At 47.1% G+C, this 19,867-nt stretch overlaps 1 protein-coding gene across 5 annotated transcripts in view; it reads left to right on the forward strand.

Annotated features, from left to right (window-relative positions):
• The window catches only part of LOC140071400 (uncharacterized), a 57,794-nt gene that overhangs the window by 19,083 nt on the left and 18,844 nt on the right, over positions 1–19,867 (forward strand). The window contains exons 8-21 of one of the 5 annotated variants that reach the window (XM_072119089.1): positions 3,195–3,317; positions 3,980–4,093; positions 4,223–4,493; positions 5,406–5,515; positions 5,701–5,818; positions 6,625–6,716; positions 7,536–7,686; positions 13,462–13,571; positions 14,767–14,887; positions 16,234–16,370; positions 16,555–16,596; positions 17,983–18,092; positions 18,460–18,628; positions 19,129–19,233. In XM_072119089.1, coding sequence (XP_071975190.1) covers positions 3,195–3,317; positions 3,980–4,093; positions 4,223–4,493; positions 5,406–5,515; positions 5,701–5,818; positions 6,625–6,716; positions 7,536–7,686; positions 13,462–13,571; positions 14,767–14,887; positions 16,234–16,370; positions 16,555–16,596; positions 17,983–18,092; positions 18,460–18,628; positions 19,129–19,233 — 1,773 coding nt within the window. The remainder of the gene's footprint in view (positions 1–3,194; positions 3,318–3,979; positions 4,094–4,222; positions 4,494–5,405; positions 5,516–5,700; positions 5,819–6,624; positions 6,717–7,535; positions 7,687–13,461; positions 13,572–14,766; positions 14,888–16,233; positions 16,371–16,554; positions 16,597–17,982; positions 18,093–18,459; positions 18,629–19,128; positions 19,234–19,867) is intronic. The other 4 variants (XM_072119090.1, XM_072119093.1, XM_072119091.1 and 1 more) reach the window with 4 other exon arrangements.

The following is a 19,867-nucleotide window of genomic DNA, read 5'->3' on the forward strand; positions in this document are numbered from 1 at the left end:
TGTCATACTGTGTGTGTGTGTGTGTGTGTGTCATACTGTGTGTGTGTGTGTGTGTGTCATACTGTGTGTGTGTGTGTGTGTGTCATACTGTGTGTGTGTGTGTGTGTGTCATACTGTGTGTGTGTGTGTGTGTGTCATACTGTGTGTGTGTGTGTGTCATACTGTGTGTGTGTGTGTGTGTGTGTGTCATACTGTGTGTGTGTGTGTGTGTGTGTGTGTGTGTGTGTGTGTCATACTGTGTGTGTGTGTGTGTGTGTGTCATACTGTGTGTGTGTGTGTGTGTGTGTCATACTGTGTGTGTGTGTGTCATACTGTGTGTGTGTGTGTCATACTGTGTGTGTGTGTGTCATACTGTGTGTGTGTGTGTGTGTGTGTCATACTGTGTGTGTGTGTGTGTGTGTGTGTGTGTCATACTGTGTGTGTGTGTGTGTGTGTGTCATACTGTGTGTGTGTGTGTGTGTGTCATACTGTGTGTGTGTGTGTGTGTGTGTGTGTCATACTGTGTGTGTGTGTGTGTGTGTGTGTGTGTGTCATACTGTGTGTGTGTGTGTGTCATACTGTGTGTGTGTGTGTGTGTGTCATACTGTGTGTGTGTGTGTGTGTGTGTCATACTGTGTGTGTGTGTGTGTGTGTGTCATACTGTGTGTGTGTGTGTGTGTGTGTGTGTGTGTGTGTCATACTGTGTGTGTGTGTGTCATACTGTGTGTGTGTGTGTGTCATACTGTGTGTGTGTGTGTCATACTGTGTGTGTGTGTGTGTCATACTGTGTGTGTGTCATACTGTGTGTGTGTGTGTCATACTGTGTGTGTGTGTGTGTGTCATACTGTGTGTGTGTGTGTGTGTGTGTGTGTGTGTCATACTGTGTGTGTGTGTGTGTGTGTGTGTCATACTGTGTGTGTGTGTCATACTGTGTGTGTGTGTGTGTCATACTGTGTGTGTGTGTGTGTGTGTGTCATACTGTGTGTGTGTGTGTGTGTGTGTCATACTGTGTGTGTGTGTGTGTCATACTGTGTGTGTGTGTGTGTGTGTGTCATACTGTGTGTGTGTGTGTGTGTGTCATACTGTGTGTGTGTGTGTGTGTGTGTCATACTGTGTGTGTGTGTGTGTGTGTGTGTCATACTGTGTGTGTGTGTGTGTGTCATACTGTGTGTGTGTGTGTGTGTCATACTGTGTGTGTGTGTGTGTGTCATACTGTGTGTGTGTGTGTGTGTCATACTGTGTGTGTGTGTGTGTGTCATACTGTGTGTGTGTGTGTGTGTCATACTGTGTGTGTGTGTGTGTGTCATACTGTGTGTGTGTGTGTGTGTCATACTGTGTGTGTGTGTGTGTGTCATACTGTGTGTGTGTGTGTGTGTCATACTGTGTGTGTGTGTGTCATACTGTGTGTGTGTGTGTCATACTGTGTGTGTGTGTGTCATACTGTGTGTGTGTGTGTGTGTCATACTGTGTGTGTGTGTGTGTCATACTGTGTGTGTGTGTGTGTCATACTGTGTGTGTGTGTGTGTCATACTGTGTGTGTGTGTGTGTCATACTGTGTGTGTGTGTGTGTCATACTGTGTGTGTGTGTGTGTCATACTGTGTGTGTGTGTGTGTGTGTGTCATACTGTGTGTGTGTGTGTGTCATACTGTGTGTGTGTGTGTGTGTGTGTCATACTGTGTGTGTGTGTTTGTGTCATACTGTGTGTGTGTGTGTGTGTCATACTGTGTGTGTGTGTGTGTGTGTGTCATACTGTGTGTGTGTGTGTGTCATACTGTGTGTGTGTGTGTGTGTCATACTGTGTGTGTGTGTGTGTGTCATACTGTGTGTGTGTGTGTGTCATACTGTGTGTGTGTGTGTGTGTCATACTGTGTGTGTGTGTGTGTGTCATACTGTGTGTGTGTGTGTGTGTCATACTGTGTGTGTGTGTGTGTGTCATACTGTGTGTGTGTGTGTGTGTCATACTGTGTGTGTGTGTGTGTCATACTGTGTGTGTGTGTGTGTCATACTGTGTGTGTGTGTGTGTCATACTGTGTGTGTGTGTGTGTGTCATACTGTGTGTGTGTGTGTGTCATACTGTGTGTGTGTGTGTGTGTGTGTCATACTGTGTGTGTGTGTGTGTGTGTCATACTGTGTGTGTGTGTGTCATACTGTGTGTGTGTGTGTGTGTCATACTGTGTGTGTGTGTGTGTGTGTGTGTGTGTGTGTGTCATACTGTGTGTGTGTGTGTGTGTGTGTGTCATACTGTGTGTGTGTGTGTGTCATACTGTGTGTGTGTCATACTGTGTGTGTGTCATACTGTGTGTGTGTCATACTGTGTGTGTGTGTCATACTGTGTGTGTGTGTGTGTGTGTGTGTCATACTGTGTGTGTGTGTGTGTGTGTCATACTGTGTGTGTGTGTGTGTCATACTGTGTGTGTGTGTGTGTCATACTGTGTGTGTGTGTGTGTGTGTCATACTGTGTGTGTGTGTGTGTCATACTGTGTGTGTGTGTGTGTCATACTGTGTGTGTGTGTGTGTGTCATACTGTGTGTGTGTGTGTGTCATACTGTGTGTGTGTGTGTGTCATACTGTGTGTGTGTGTGTGTCATACTGTGTGTGTGTGTGTGTCATACTGTGTGTGTGTGTGTGTCATACTGTGTGTGTGTGTGTGTCATACTGTGTGTGTGTGTGTGTGTGTCATACTGTGTGTGTGTGTGTCATACTGTGTGTGTGTGTGTGTCATACTGTGTGTGTGTGTGTGTCATACTGTGTGTGTGTGTGTGTCATACTGTGTGTGTGTGTGTGTCATACTGTGTGTGTGTGTGTGTGTGTCATACTGTGTGTGTGTGTGTGTGTGTGTCATACTGTGTGTGTGTGTGTGTGTGTGTCATACTGTGTGTGTGTGTGTGTGTGTCATACTGTGTGTGTGTCATACTGTGTGTGTGTGTCATACTGTGTGTGTGTGTGTTATACTGTGTGTGTGTGTGTCATACTGTGTGTGTGTGTGTCATACTGTGTGTGTGTGTGTCATACTGTGTGTGTGTGTGTCATACTGTGTGTGTGTGTGTCATACTGTGTGTGTGTGTGTCATACTGTGTGTGTGTGTGTCATACTGTGTGTGTGTGTGTGACATGTGCCCAAACCTATTGTAGTGTAAGGCTGCGGGTCCTGCTGCAGCACAGACTAATGGATCCAGGTCATGGTCCTTCTGTAATATATTACTTCTTTCCTATAGATCCGTGTCTATCAGAATATGATTTTGGAGAAGGACAAGGAGATGAAATTGCTGGCCGAGAAACACGACCAGGAGCTCTTTAAAATTGCAGCCAAGTCAGATTCCACTGCGGAGCTTCACCAGGTAACAGAGAAAGAGAGGGAAACCTACCATCCTACAATCCTTCATGATCCAGGCATTGGGACTTTAATTTGTTATCCATAGCCTCCTTCGTTCTAAAATCAACTTTTAAAACTTTGCCAATTGATCATAGAGCCTCAACAAGGGCGTTACCTCTGTGATTCAGATTCACAGGCTGTTACACTGTGCTGGAACATTCCCTTAACTTGTTAGATTTAATCAGGCAGGGGGAGGAAGTGACAGTGTAATAGCTTGTGAAGCTGCAGCATGTAAGGGCTCTGGTAATGCCCTTCTGGCTCACTAGCATAATTGTAAATTGTAAAAGTTAATTTTAAGAAGTAAGGAGACGATTATTACAGTCACAGAGCCTGGATCTGTGAGTGTCCCTGGTTTATCATGATGGTATCCGTTGTATCTGCTGTGACTTCGCCTTCCTGTTTCATTCTATCGCTTCTTCCTATCATGTTTCACTAAAACTTTGGGGTAAGGAGCCTGCAGCTGCATCCCCCTCCTTCCCCTCACTGAACAGTAGTTGCAGTTTTACACCAGGTTCTTGATCCTGTGCTGCTGTTAGTACATATATTGGCAGGAAAAGGGGGTTACTGGTTGCAGGATTAACTCATTTGCCACTAAAACATAAACTTTTCCTACCTCTTTATTTCCAGCTTCTAAAAGCCCTGAAGCAGAAGCTTCACGAAGACGAAGAAGTTTTGTCGGGAAAGAATCAAGTGATTGACATCTTGCAGAAGGAGCTGGATAATAAAGATCAGCAGATCACCGTAAGTTACTACATGCTGAGGATCAAGCGCAGGATCAGACTACACACGGCGTTTGTAGTCTGTAACCATGGAGACGCATAGATCTTCTGGTACAATTTTTTTTTTAAAGAATTTTTTTCCTTTCTGCAGGAAGTGGCTGAGAAATGTCGGCTGCTCCAGTCTGAAAAACAGAACCTGCTGTCAAAGCTGGAAGCGGAGAAGCATGTGATGAGAGCGCAGCTGAAAGATATGATGGAGAAACACCAGAGCGTGATGCAGGAGGTTCAGCAGCAGCATGAGGGGGAGATGCAGAAGAAATCTCAGACTATACTACAGCTTCAGAGCCAACTACAAGGCCTGGCGAGCCCCGGAGACGCCAGGGACACGTCTGCCACAGACCCTGCAGTGACTAAATTACAAGGTAATAAAGTGACCCGTACGGGGTGTGAGCACAACCATCATTCTGAGACATAAGGGCTGCGAAAATGTGTCCATATGACTCCCAATGATGCCGTCCTGGGAATACCAGATGTGACAATGATGGAGATAGTTGTACAATAATCCAGCATGGGGACAGGGATCACTATAGGGGTTGTATTCACTTATACAATTTATGCACTATCATCATGATTGGCGGTGGTGGGACCTGATCATGACAATTAGGTGTCCCACTTCTCCCTCTTCACTATGAATTATTACTCAGCAATCTCTAGCAGTCCCATAGAGGAGACTGGATCTTTGTTCTTGTGATCAGTGAGGGTCCATCTCTCCACAGGTGAGCTGCAGGGGGATTCTCCATCATCAGGGGATCAGGGAGTGTTCAGTGCAAACATGCTGCACCTATACATGCCAGCAGAGGGCGCTCTAAGAATGTCACATAGCTGGTGCTGGCTGATGACATAAGATGCACAATTAGATCAGTATTATGCATCAGTACAGGCGGTCCCCTACTTAAGGACACCCGACTTACAGTCGACCCATAGTTAAAGACGGACCCCTCTGACCTCTGGTGACCTCTCTGGATGTTACTATAGTCCCAGGCTGCAATGATCAGCTGTAAGGTGACTGTAATGAAGCTTTATGGATAATCCTTGGTCCAATTACAGCAAAAAATTTTGAAACAAACTTAAGAACAAACCTTATGGGAGCCTATCTTGTACGTAACCCGGGGACTGCCTGTATAGGAACATCCGGGGATATAGTAGCTGTACACGTTTTGCAGTAGCTGCAAAGAAGTAAATTATAACTCTGCACCGATGCGTTGTGGTGTTCAGTGCACGCACTTGTCGTGTCGCCTAATATTTGATTATAATGAATCATTTCTTTCTTTCAGATCAAGTGAAGTTGAAAACCGAAGAGGCAAGTAAATCCGAGGCGAAATTCCTAAAAATGAAGGCTTGGTCAAAATCCAGAATCAGGCAGTTGGAAGAAGAACTAAAAATTGTACAAGTACCGCTCTCCTACCGCCTGTCTCTGACCGCTCTCCTGCCTGATTCTACACAATGGCTATCCTCTAATTTCCTGCCTCTGCCTGTCCATCTGTCTTCCATCATTGTCTGGGGGATCAGAGAATCCACGTACATCTTCTCTTTCCTGTCTAATGTTTGCATTATTCTCTTTTTTTGTAGTCTGAGGCAAAGAATCAGGAGCTTTCCGCCTTAACCGCACGCGTCTCTGAGCTGGAAGAGGAGAAGAAAGATCTGGAGATGAAGCTGGAAGCGGTTGCAGATTTGCAGTCTATTAATGGTAAAAAGCGGCGGCTTTGTCACAGTGTCACGTAATGAAGGGTTAAAAAATATCAGAACCATCTCAGAGATAAGTCGCCCCGATTCTCACATCCACTAATTTAGTCTAAAAATGCCAGGTATGTGAAATGAACCGAGATGGATATGGTTAGGAAAGTGCAACTATGCAGCGAAAGGTCACAGGCCCCTTGAATAATACTTAATGGGTTTGTCTGACCCCACATACTGATGACCTATACTCAGGATAGGTCATTAGTATGTGATCAGTAGGGGGTCACTATGGGGTCCGACAGTCTCCAGGTGCAGAAGTCAAGCAGTCCCTGTAACTCGTAGCTGAACTGAAACTGCTAAAACAGCGGGTCAGTGCAAAAATAGGGTGTTGGACCCCCTGATCACAAACATGACCTATCCTGAGGATAGGGGTCTGACAACTAATGAATAGGGCAATCTAAATCTGTTTTATACCTCTGTGTCTCTATGATGTCATCCGAAAAGTGACCTCATCAGGCGGTACCTTCTCCTGTTCAAAATTTGAGCTCCTGCTTACTCGGCACCAGTGTAGTAAGGAATTGCAGGCAATTTTCGCCCAGCAATAAGAACTTAGTGCTTTAACCCTTTTGCTGCCATATTAGTTTTCCCAAATTAAAATAAAAATTAAATCTTTTTTCCCTTGGCCATAGGCAGACACTCGCTACAGTGTGAGAATGTCAATCGTGTCGTTTGTCAGTGAAGTGAATGGTTGTCTAATGGGTGGAAATGACTCTGCAAAATGACGATTTTTTTTCTTATGTTCTTGCCTCTTTGTAGAACAACTGCTGACCAAGCTAGTGGTGTATGAAGAGCAGCAGAGGATACTGCAGGCCGATCTGGAGCAGGTCGCCAAAAGAGCTGATTCACAGGTAAACACCATCCCATAAACTGCTTATACACTACTAGGCAAAGTGCACACACACATATACTGCAGCGTCCTACTACGGAAGCTGCCGCAGCAGACATTTGTCTTTTGGTGATTCCTGCTGCATCACATCTGTAGACATCACTGCAATGCTCCTGCAGCTTCTCACACCCATAGTAGTAACAACATAGAATTGCTCTTATCAGGTCGTTTGCAACAAAGACATAATGGTCTATCAGTCCTACATAACGGTGCATCCTGAGAAGGAAGCGGCTACAATGGTCATTTCATGCAGTGATCATTGTAGTTCTGTATCACCTAGAACAGTGGTGGCGAACCTACGGCACGGGTGCCAGAGGCGGCACTCCAAGCTCTTTATGTGGGCACCCGGGTCATCACCCCAGCACACCAGACAGGACTCAAAGAAATTTCCTGCATTTCAAGCAACTTAAAAGATGCTGTAGAATGTGTAGAATTATCTTTGGAGGACCTCCCGCTGGCCCCATGATTCTCTGTGTACAGAGGGACACTGGAAAGAAGCTACAATGATGCAAAGTTTCCCTCCCTCTTTCTACTGTGTTGATGTCCTAAGGAGGCCAACATGATTGAACGTTGTTGAAGAACAGGAAGCAATATGTTACTGCTATAATTTTTGGTTGGCACCTCGTGATAAATGAGGGGGTTTTGGGGTTGGCACTCGGTCTCTAAAAGGTTCGCCATCACTGGCCTAGAAACATGCTGGAAGTTTAGTGGGTAAAAACCTGATGACATGTTCTTCTGAATTCCTCGCTCTTTAAACATAACCCTTGTGCTATGCTTTCAGACCAGTGAATCCGGCAGCGTGGATGAGCTGCAGAACCCTCTCCTGGAATGGAGCGAGATGAGCCAGGAGACGGACCTACCTCCGGATCAGGAGAGAGGGGACACCTCCAGCATGGCCATGAGGATGGCACAGATAGAAGAGGAAAGAGAAGGTAAGTTCTCCTGTTACCATCAGCAGATGATATGTCTCATTACAGCGTCTGGCATGGCGCCACGCACTCTCATTATCTGGGGTTGGCATTGTGCTGGGTATTGAGTTCACTATGAGACTTCCAATCAGCTAATTGTAGAGAGGAATCATCTGCAAGTAGCTGTAAGGGAAGTGAATGTGCACCCTGGCAGCACTAAGAACATGCACTAAGCACCCGCCAGTCATAATGATGGCATTTAAAGGGGTACTCCAACATTTACAAAGTATCCCGTATCCTCTGGATAAATGATGTGCTCTTTGCAGTCTTTATGGTCCAACCTGCTGACTGGTTCCATATGCAACGTGAGGCCCCTGATACTTGTTTCTTGTGACTGTCGCATTGCCGCCCCTTGAGGGGTCCCTTATTATGGACATGCAATGTGGGGGCACCCCACCCTCTTTTATGCATTTCCAAGAGGGGGTCACTTAATGACATGTTCAAGTGGCTTCTTTTGTCATGAACATTTCTACGTTCTGCTGTTGCACAATGGGATTTGCTTTTATTGACCAATTTTAACTCACAAATATAAATCATTGGTGGTGGGGGCGTCACGGTCAGGGGTTTGATCGGTGGGAGGTCTATCTAATCACAGTAACATCCTCCAGACCAGTTACTTGGGGATGGTTACCCTCTGCTTGGTTTCTCTCTGCATGGATTAGGGGGAGCCCTTTAATTAGGCACTAACCATATAGAGAGACCTTGAGGGGTCCTTGTATTATAGTGAGCGACGTGTAATCTAATGACTGACGGTCACTGCAGATTCATCCCCTCTCAATGAGAAATCAGTGAATGTGAATTTGATGTGGATTTCGGTGCAGATACCATCCGGACCTTGAGTCTGACGCCCTTTTTACACTGCGTAAGAGCTGTTTAGACACTAGAAAAACGTATATTTTTCCCTCTTTAGGCTCGGGCCACGCAGTAACATGTGGATTTCCTATGGCGGTGGCAGCTGTGACCACATACGTTATCATTTCTTAGTCAGGCCACACTTACTCGGTCCCCACTCTGGCCACTGAGGCCTCCCATATAGTCCAGCTTGCCTGGAGGGAGTCAGTGTAAGGGCTCTTTTGCACAATCATGTAAATGTGCCGTATGGTGGTCCGTTCCCATATACATAATATAGACTGTTACTGTTCCATCACGGTTGTTTGGCCGGCAGACGGGTCATCCTTGCATTGTATTTCCATATAAAGCGGATACACCTATCCACTGTACTATGTGTACGGCCTGTCTCCACGGGCTGCACGCTTTCGTGTGAAAGAGCCCGCTTGTCTATAGGGACCACACTTGATCAGTGCGATAGACTCCCCCCCCACCTAAGTCCTGTTGGAGGCCTCCCTTACGCTATACAGTCCTGCTCTCCTATAGTGACCCCCGCTGCAGTCTTGTTGTTTCCGTTGTGCTCGGAGCATGATCCCGTTTTTCTTCCTTTTGTTTCTCTCCGCCATGCGATGAGCTGTCCGCGCTCGGCGCTCCTCCCCATCACTCCTCACACTGCGATTCGATCAGCCACGAGAACATAGTTTCCCATCAGTTTTGTGCATGCAGGTTCCTTTGTGCCGGTCTGATCCGTACCGCTGCCTCGTCCCTTTCCGGAGCTTTATCCTGCGCTGGGAACAGGCAGCGGTAGGGTCCTGTCCGGATTTAGATTTTCTGGTTTCCTTTTTTTTTTTTTTTTTTTTTTTAACATGGTAACCCATTTCATGCTTTTTTCATAATTTTGCCCTTAATTCTGATTTAACCCACTCATCCCTCCTGTTTCTGTGCCTGATCCGAACCTGCTGAGAGAAGAGAACGAGCTAATATTATACACAATGAAGTCACAAGGAACTGACCATGTCACGTTGGGTATCCGTAATATATCTGTATAGCCGAAACAATGACCATGGGGCAAAAAATAAGGCAAACCCGTTAGTATAGCTACATAGCAATATGACTGCGTTCACACATGGAGAAGCTTGGGGCTACAGAGGAGAGTGTAACTACACACTACCCCCCCTTAATAACTGGGTTTTATTAAGGCCATATGATAGAACTGTATACAGACAGGCTTGAAGCGCCCCCCTGTGGCGACTGTCAGTTTTTATCACTGTTCTAAATGGGTTGATAGTTGCCCAAACATGGTGCTAGGCTGTATTCTGCCATCCCATAGGCTCTTGATATAGGACATTGTGTCCCCAGTGATCAGATCCCCATCTTCTATACTGGTGTTATCGAGACCCCATAATCTTTTAGGGGGTCCTGATTTATAGACCACGTGTGATGCTACTTGTCATACGTGACGTCATCGGTTCCTTTTGATTTCATGGCTTGTATTGTGTGTGAATGTCTCCTGCACTGGATATAGGGAACATGCAACAAGTGCAAAGTGCATGTTCTCTCCAGATCTTCTAATATAAGAATCAGATATTAAAGGGTCACACATCAGTATAATCTGTGGTGGCTTCTAGACCTGATTGTACTAAACCAAGCTTTGTACTAGAGATGCAGACTGATTCTTCTATCTCTAAGCAAAAGTGAGAGCATCCTAAAAACCAAGGCCAGAAAGAGAATAGTGAGTGCAGCTCTGGGGTATAATACAGGATGTAACTCAGGATCAGTACAGGATAAGTAATGTCATGTATGTACACAGTGACTGCACCAGCAGCAGAATAGTGAGTGCAGCTCTGGGGTATAATACAGGATGTAACTCAGGATCAGTACAGGATAAGTAATGTCATGTATGTACACAGTGACTGCACCAGCAGCAGAATAGTGAGTGCAGCTCTGGGGTATAATACAGGATGTAACTCAGGATCAGTACAGGATAAGTAATGTCATGTATGTACACAGTGACTGCACCAGCAGCAGAATAGTGAGTGCAGCTCTGGGGTATAATACAGGATGTAACTCAGAATCAGTACAGGATAAGTAATGTCATGTATGTACACAGTGACTGCACCAGCAGCAGAATAGTGAGTGCAGCTCTGGGGTATAATACAGGATGTAACTCAGGATCAGTACAGGATAAGTAATGTCATGTATGTACACAGTGACTGCACCAGCAGCAGAATAGTGAGTGCAGCTCTGGGGTATCAGGATCAGTACAGGATAAGTAATGTCATGTATGTACACAGTGACTGCACCAGCAGCAGAATAGTGAGTGCAGCTCTGGGGTATAATACAGGATGTAACTCAGGATCAGTACAGGATAAGTAATGTCATGTATGTACACAGTGTCTGCACCAGCAGCAGAATAGTGAGTGCAGCTCTGGAGTATAATACAGGATGTAACTCAGGATCAGTACAGGATAAGTAATGTCATGTATGTACACAGTGACTGCACCAGCAGAATAGTGAGTGCAGCTCTGGAGTATAATACAGGATGTAACTCAGGATCAATACAGGATAAGTAATGTCATGTATGTACACAGTGACTGCACCAGCAGCAGAATAGTGAGTGCAGCTCTGGGGTATAATACAGGATGTAACTCAGGATCAGTACAGGATAAGTAATGTCATGTATGTACACAGTGACTGCACCAGCAGCAGAATAGTGAGTGCAGCTCTGGAGTATAATACAGGATGTAACTCAGGATCAGTACAGGATAAGTAATGTCATGTATGTACACAGTGACTGCACCAGCAGCAGAATAGTGAGTGCAGCTCTGGAGTATAATACAGGATGTAACTCAGGATCAGTACAGGATAAGTAATGTCATGTATGTACACAGTGACTGCACCAGCAGCAGAATAGTGAGTGCAGCTCTGGAGTATAATACAGGATGTAACTCAGGATCAGTACAGGATAAGTAATGTCATGTATGTACACAGTGACTGCACCAGCAGCAGAATAGTGAGTGCAGCTCTGGGGTATAATACAGGATGTAACTCAGGATCAGTACAGGATAAGTAATGTCATGTATGTACACAGTGACTGCACCAGCAGCAGAATAGTGAGTGCAGCTCTGGGGTATAATACAGGATGTAACTCAGGATCAGTACAGGATAAGTAATGTCATGTATGTACACAGTGACTGCACCAGCAGCAGAATAGTGAGTGCAGCTCTGGGGTATAATACAGGATGTAACTCAGGATCAGTACAGGATAAGTAATGTCATGTATGTACACAGTGACTGCACCAGCAGAATAGTGAGTGCAGATCTGGAGTATAATACAGGATGTAACTCAGGATCAGTACAGGATAAGTAATGTCATGTATGTACACAGTGACTGCACCAGCAGCAGAATAGTGAGTGCAGCTCTGGGGTATAATACAGGATGTAACTCAGGATCAGTACAGGATAAGTAATGTCATGTATGTACACAGTGACTGCACCAGCAGCAGAATAGTGAGTGCAGCTCTGGAGTATAATACAGGATGTAACTCAGGATCAGTACAGGATAAGTAATGTCATGTATGTACACAGTGACTGCACCAGCAGCAGAATAGTGAGTGCAGCTCTGGGGTATAATACAGGATGTAACTCAGGATCAGTACAGGATAAGTAATGTCATGTATGTACACAGTGACTGCACCAGCAGCAGAATAGTGAGTGCAGCTCTGGGGTATAATACAGGATGTAACTCAGGATCAGTACAGGATAAGTAATGTCATGTATGTACACAGTGACTGCACCAGCAGCAGAATAGTGAGTACAGCTCTGGGGTATAATACAGGATGTAACTCAGGATCAGTACAGGATAAGTAATGTCATGTATGTACACAGTGACTACTCCAGCAGCAGAATAGTGAGTGCAGCTCTGGAGTATAATACAGGATGTTACTCAGGATCAGTACAGGATAAGTAATGTCATGTATGTACACAGTGACTGCACCAGCAGCAGAATAGTGAGTGCAGCTGTGGGGTATAATACAGGATGTAACTCAGGATCAGTACAGGATAAGTAATGTCATGTATGTACACAGTGACTGCACCAGCAGCAGAATAGTGAGTGCAGCTCTGGGGTATAATACAGGATGTAACTCAGGATCAGTACAGGATAAGTAATGTCATGTATGTACACAATGACTGCACCAGCAGCAGAATAGTGAGTGCAGCTCTGGGGTATAATACAGGATGTAACTCAGGATCAGTACAGGATAAGTAATGTCATGTATGTACACAGTGACTGCACCAGCAGCAGAATAGTGAGTGCAGCTCTGGGGTATAATACAGGATGTAACTCAGGATCAGTACAGGATAAGTAATGTCATGTATGTACACAGTGACTGCACCAGCAGCAGAATAGTGAGTGCAGCCATTACTTGTAGTATTATTGCTCTCACTTCTGCTCCGGTCCTCGCTCTCCTCTTTGCATGATAACAATCGCTGGATCTTTGTGTCAGATCACAAAACCGATGGGAATGCTCTTCCTCCTTGTGTAGCGATGATCTCCTGTGATGTTGTATCCTGTGGCTGTACATGATCTTCCCTCCAGTGGTCGGAGATTTCCCGGTGTCTCCCGCACTAAACCTCGATGCTTCCGTCTACATCCTGGCTGTGTAATTCCCTGTATTGATCTCTTGCGCCCCCTTTAAATTGATGATTAACTTGCACGTTGTAACATTGTATAACACGGACCCCCTGGTCCCAGTTTGGGATCACTCCGGTCTTGTTTAGGGTTTTCCTGTATATTTGGGGGGGGGGGGGGTGTATGTGGTGGTTTGGTGGAGCTTTTATGTAAACTGCTTTCCTGTGGCACAAAACTGATTGAGGATGACTGGTTCTTTCCTGGCTGCTCCGATCCAGCCATGGACTCAGGGCAGGTGGAACTGGAGGAGGAGCTGAGCGCAGCTCGAGGACTGGGGAAGCTGAGGAGCGCCCGGAGGAAGGGGAGCAGAGGAGCCGCCAAAGTACAGGTCAGTGCACATACACCATCACTCCGTCTCTTATACCCAAATGCAAGGTATTCCATTATAATCCATTCCTTTAGCAGGGGACAGTAGTCAGAACCCAGAAAGCCATAAAAATTCTCCCCCAAATTGAGGCAAATGTGACTTTCAGATGACAGAAGTCAAATTTAGAGGCTGCAAGTGTAGCATCACTTAAGAAGCCTCCATCTTTGGTTCTGTAGCACCAATGGTGTTTTATTAAAGATAAGGATCTCATCTTTCAGAACACATCAGGCTTATGGCTTTAGGAGCTACAGAACTAGAGATAAAAGCCGCGACAGACATAGTTTGAAATGCACGATGCAGATAAAGATCCAGTTCCTTGACCAATATTTAACTATGTGCAGGTCTGTAGCTTATAGAATAATAAGTCGTCTGATTCTAATCTTTAATATGACACCAGCACCATGTTTCTAGGTGCTATAGGACAGCATGTAGGTGCATATGAAGGGACCCTCTAAACTTGACTCATGGGGAAATTAGCTGAGAAGAGTCATATTTGCCTGACTTTTGGGGGAGATTTTTTACATATAAACAGGTGAGATTTCACATTAAACAAGGAATTCTAGATATTTCATTCCCGATCTGAGGGGCATTAGTGGGGTAAGATTCTCTTTAAAGGGTATTCCTTTAGTATAGTGTCTCCACTCTTGTGGTCTCGGCCATGACGTTCAGGGGAGTCCTGTCTCTCTGCTGCGCTGCAGATGTTGCACTAGGCTTCTCCTGTGTGACTGAGCCCCAGTGAGATGGAGCTACACAGGACCTTCATACTAGCGATCACTGGTCATGGGGGTGATCGGACCTCTAGATATCGGACACCAATATTATATATAATGTATTCTTTATAGGAGAACTTATGAGAAAGTTATGACCTCATTGAAGGGCCCTAAGCACTAAGGTTCTGTCCCTTGGTATTGGATTGGGTTTGCTTGGTACTGAGGCTGCAGTTTTTAGATCCATATGCAGTCTGTACATATCACTGGCGACTCTCTCCAGAGAGCGAAGCTGCACGACGTAAGAATATTCAGCGTCCGCCACATGCAAGGCTTAAGGGATTGATGGAAGCCGCAGGACTACGGCACATTTAGGATTATGGTCCATTTGCTACTTGTGGTACCGGTGCAGGTAACCGTCTGATCTCCCCCCATTATGTTCCCACCAGGATGCGTTCAGCTACAGCGACAAGAGCTACGAAGAGCAAAACCTGGCGTCGGAGAGCAGCGAAATAATAGAGGGCGAGAACATGGGAGGTTGGTGGCCTGAATTCGGGTCTTCGAGCTCAGGTGTGACCCCACTAGACAGTTTATGGACCCCCCCTGCCTGATCCGCCCGGCAGACAAGGGGTGAAGCATGCACTGCATCACATTTTGCTCCCATCTTTTGTGCCACAATTTTTTCGTTCTCCCTCCAGGCACCATTGTTGGCTCCTTACACGTGGATGACGTATTATTTGTCCCTCATTTGTACTCATCTGTGTGTTTTTTTTATGTTTTTGAGGCATGTGCAAGCTGGATGAACTGCCTAGTGCTGCGCTTGGGCTTTGTGCACCCGGTGTTGTGTCACCTTTGCTATTTATATATGTGTAATGCTCCCCTTTAAGGCCGGGGATACTGGTGTCCGGGCTGCTGCAGGGTTTCTGTAGGGGATGTTCTGCAGCAGACCGGACCCCATCATTTCATTCTCTGCATTGCAATGGATCTAGGCTGCAGCAATAGTTCACGACCCACAGGGGGCGCCATGTTCCAGGTTTTTTTTTTTAGTTATTCCTTGCAGTCTCTACCCCGTGATGACTCGACACTCGTGTCCCCGGCCTTGGGGATTTTTTCATCAACACTTCACCTTTATATATATGCATCAGTAAGACACTGGGGCAGATTTACTTACCCGGTCCAGTCACGATCCCGCAGCGCGTTGTCCGACGCTGATTCGGGTGTGCCAGGATTCACTAAGGTCCGTGCCCCCGATATCCAGCAGGTGTCGCTGCTGCGCCGAGGTCCGCCGGAGTTCACCTTCTTCGTCCTGGTGCATGTGAGTGCTGATCTTGCGACACAAATTCTTTTTTTAGTTTTTCCGAATCCGTCTGGTTGCCCGACGGCCATGACCCCCGATTTCTGTCGCGTGAAAGCCGGCCCCGATGCACCAAAATCCGTTCGCGGTTTAATTTGGAGCAAAACGGAAACCAACAGGAAACCCGACAAAAGTGCGCGATTCGGACACTTAGTAAATGAGCCCCATTGACATCATAGGGGGGCGGGATACAGCCAGATCAGGAAGCAAACCCTTCCATATAGATTAGTAATTCCATTGGGGCTTACAATTTGGGGGATATTTACTATGCAATCTCCAGCGAATGTATTATAAGCCCCATCTCCACCAGGGTGGGCAGAAGGCGGCCGAATGTCCTGGTCCGTTGTGTCTACTAACCGGCATAGACCATGACTAAACAGATCCGACCAGGCAGAGATCTCCTCCGGATCTACTCATATTGCAGGACACATTTTGAGAACGTTGGATGCATGCAAATCATTCACCACATCTTTAATGCCGGAATTTTTTGTGCAAATGCAAAGTTACCGCTACACGTGTTATTGTAACGCCATCGCATTGACTCTCTCTCTGATACATTCAGGAATGGGGTTACGAGCGGTGGTGGATGAGCTGGAGATGGAGAGGAATCAGCTGCAGGAGCAGATCATGAGCCTGGAGGAGCGATGTCAGGAGCTGGAGGATCGCCTGCAGCTGCAGCTCCGCATCGAGTCCTTGCAGGTTTGTCTTTCCCATGTATTGCTGGGCACCGGGGTGATTGCAGGGCACTGGGGGCATGTAGTATATTAACTGCTATTAATCATCCAGCACTTGTACAGGGCGCTGATCTGTGCATAGTAGTTATGATGATGTATGACACATTATGCTCCATTATCGGGTCTTGTAACCGAGCCTTTTAACACAGGTAACATTTGATGTAGATGAAGAGTCTCCGTCCTATCCCCAGGTGTGTGCGGCTTGTTGAGGGTCACTCACGTGTGAGGTTTGATCCCGGGGGGGGGGGGGGGGTATAACACTGCTGTGCTGTGTTACTTACATCTTACTGTCGTGTTTGAGGTGTCTCTAACATAATTATTATTACTTGATAGTCAGAAGGGAACTAGCGCAGGCTTATAACCCTGAGATCATGATGCTGCGGAGCTGGTGATCACAACATCATAGACCACCATCACCCACTATCATGCTGCGAGGACATGGCTGCAGAGCTGCACTCGGTCACTATCATGATGTGAGGACATGGCTGCAGAGCTGCACTCGGTCACTATCATGCTGTGAGGATGTGGCTGCAGAGCTGCACTCGCTGACTATCCTGCTGCGAGGACGTGGCTGTAAAGCTGCACTCGGTCACTATCCTGCTGTGAGGACGTGGCTGCAGAGCTGCACTCGCTGACTATCCTGCTGCGAGGACGTGGCTGTAAAGCTGCACTCGGTCACTATCCTGCTGTGAGGACGTGGCTGCAGAGCTGCACTCGCTCACTATCATGCTGTGAGGATGTGGCTGCAGAGCTGCATTTGGCCACTATCATGCTGTGAGGATGTGGCTGCAGAGCTGCACTCGCTCACTATCCTGCTGTGAGGATGTGGCTACAGAGCTGCACTCGGTCACTATCCTGCTGTGAGGATGTGGCTGCAGAGCTGCACTCGCTCACTATCATGCTGTGAGGACGTAGCTGCAGAGCTGCACTCGCTCACTATCATGCTGCGAGGACATGGCTGCAGAGCTGCACTCGCTCACTATCATGCTGTGAGGACATGGCTGCAGAGCTGCACTCGCTCACTATCATGCTGCGAGGAAGTGGCTGCAGAGCTGCACTCGCTCACTATCATGCTGTGAGGACGTGGCTGCAGAGCTGCACTCAGGCTGGTCACAGAATCATAAGTGGACTATTATGCAGTGAGGTTACATGATAGTGGATAAATATCTGAACACAAAGGGTCCGGCTGTTAAAACAACCTTTCCTATGCGGTACGGAGACTTCTGGGGTCAGCCATCCCAGAGTTCCTATAATAATTACAATGGGAATTTGGGAATTGCTTACAAGACGGCTGATCATCTTTCCCGTGTTATGCCTGGTGTATTATAGAGCATGATACAGATGCAGAACATCACCCAGTACATGAGTCTCCTGGACTCTGCCCCTTTACTTTATCTTCATGACAATCCAAATGCTTTTGTCTCACATTGGTGATGGATTTCGCCTGTACATCACACCCTCCCCATTACATAGTTGCCCCGTGCAGCACCGGTTGGTGATGTGTGTTAGAGTTTTGGAGCAACAACTTAGTGGGTTTTTATTTTACTGAGATGTTTTCCCGTGATCCTTTGTTACAGAGTGAAAATGAGCGGCTCCAGACCCAGATGGCCCAGATCCGTCAGCAGCAGAGCCAAGAGGCTGAGAAACACCAGGACCTCATGTCCACCCTGAACGATCAACTTAAAGGGTATTGTCTGCATCCAGATAACAGGGGAGGGGTTAAATGGGATATTTATTCGGGTTGAGGGCGGCCACGTGTCCGATACACACTGGACAGAGCCGTCTGCTTATACCCTCTGTATCCATAGTGTGACAGCCCCCTGATATAACTGCAGGGCCGCTGGGGAGTGCATTGTGCACCCCCCACCATAGATATTCTGTGCTCATTAATAGGAGAGGAGGGAATGGCCAGGGAGCTGCGGGTCCTGTATGTATCCCATACTGGAGGGGGCAGATATTTGGACCTCACTGCAGTCCATTCTATGGGATTCCTGGGAGAATCGTATGTGTAAAATTTGACGCTCACCGCCATTGGTCTGTCCCACATTTCACAGCTTGACAAACAGAAACGCTTTTCTTGAAAATTCGATTGTGGAAAAGGAGGAAACGATCCTGGAGGTAACGGAGAAGCTGGAGAAGCTGAGGAGAGTCTCCAAAACCCTGCAGGAGAAGGAGGCCCAGAACAAGGAGCTGCTGGAGAAACTGGATCAGTACGAGCATCAGGTCAGTACGCCAGCCATCTATACAGGGTGACCTCATCACAAGAGCTTACAATCTAGCAGTAGATGGGGGGGGGGCACAAAAGGAGTGAGGGTCCTGATCACAAGAGCTTACAATCTATGGGGGGGGCAGAGGAGAGAAGCCATGCACTCCTTCTGTCTCTCTATCTATGAGGAGATAGAGACAGAAGGAGTGCATGGCTTCTCTCCTCTGCCCCCCCCCATAGATTGTAAGCTCTTGTGATCAGGGCCTTCCCTCGTCTTGTGCCTTCCATATTTCCTAATAGATTGTAAGCAAGCGCTAACAGTTTATGAGGATATAGAGGGACACAAGAGGATTGAGGACCATTAACCGATAACAAAGTAGGTTCAGAATAGGGAGGATGTTAGACCCAGATATAGTTGGTGTAGGAGATGCAGACGTGTGTGTAGAGCTTTAGTATCTATCAGGATATATAGTGTAACAACATGTTCTCATTGCTGTGTTTTATGTTCTGTTTGTAGCTGGAAGAAGTCACAAAGAAGCAGCAGGCGTCGGAGTCTGAGAACGCGGCACTGAAAGTGAGCAACGCCGAGCTGTCCGAGAAGGTGTCCGCGTTCAAAGAGAGGGTAAGTCAGACTTATACAGAGACATCAGTGATATCTACAGGATATATCTCATCCTCATCTCCCCCACCTCCTGGATGGGATTGTGGACCCTCATTGCTGTAAGTAGACAGGTCCTCGTGCTTCCCGGTGGTTTTCAGAACTCTCTTTGAAGTATAGAGAGTCACGTGTGCCTGGCTCTCTCTCCATTCACATCCCTTGTTTCCGTCCCCCGTCTCCCCCGTGTCCCTCGTCTCCCCGTGTCCCTCGTCTCCCCGTGTCCCTCGTCTCCCCGTGTCCCTCGTCTCCCCGTGTCCCTCGTCTCCCCGTGTCCCTCGTCTCCCCGTGTCCCTCGTCTCCCCGTGTCCCTCGTCTCCCCGTGTCCCTCGTCTCCCCGTGTCCCTCGTCTCCCCGTGTCCCTCGTCTCCCCGTGTCCCTCGTCTCCCCGTGTCCCTCGTCTCCCCGTGTCCCTCGTGTCCCTCGTCTCCCCGTGTCCCTCGTCTCCCTCGTCTCCCCGTGTCCCTCGTCTCCCCGTGTCCCTCGTCTCCCCGTGTCCCTCGTCTCCCCGTGTCCCTCGTCTCCCCGTGTCCCTCGTCTCCCCGTGTCCCTCGTCTCCCCGTGTCCCTCGTCTCCCCGTGTCCCTCGTCTCCCCGTGTCC

This window comes from Engystomops pustulosus, chromosome 7 (genome assembly GCF_040894005.1).
Source record: "Engystomops pustulosus chromosome 7, aEngPut4.maternal, whole genome shotgun sequence".
NCBI lineage: Eukaryota > Metazoa > Chordata > Amphibia > Anura > Leptodactylidae > Engystomops > Engystomops pustulosus.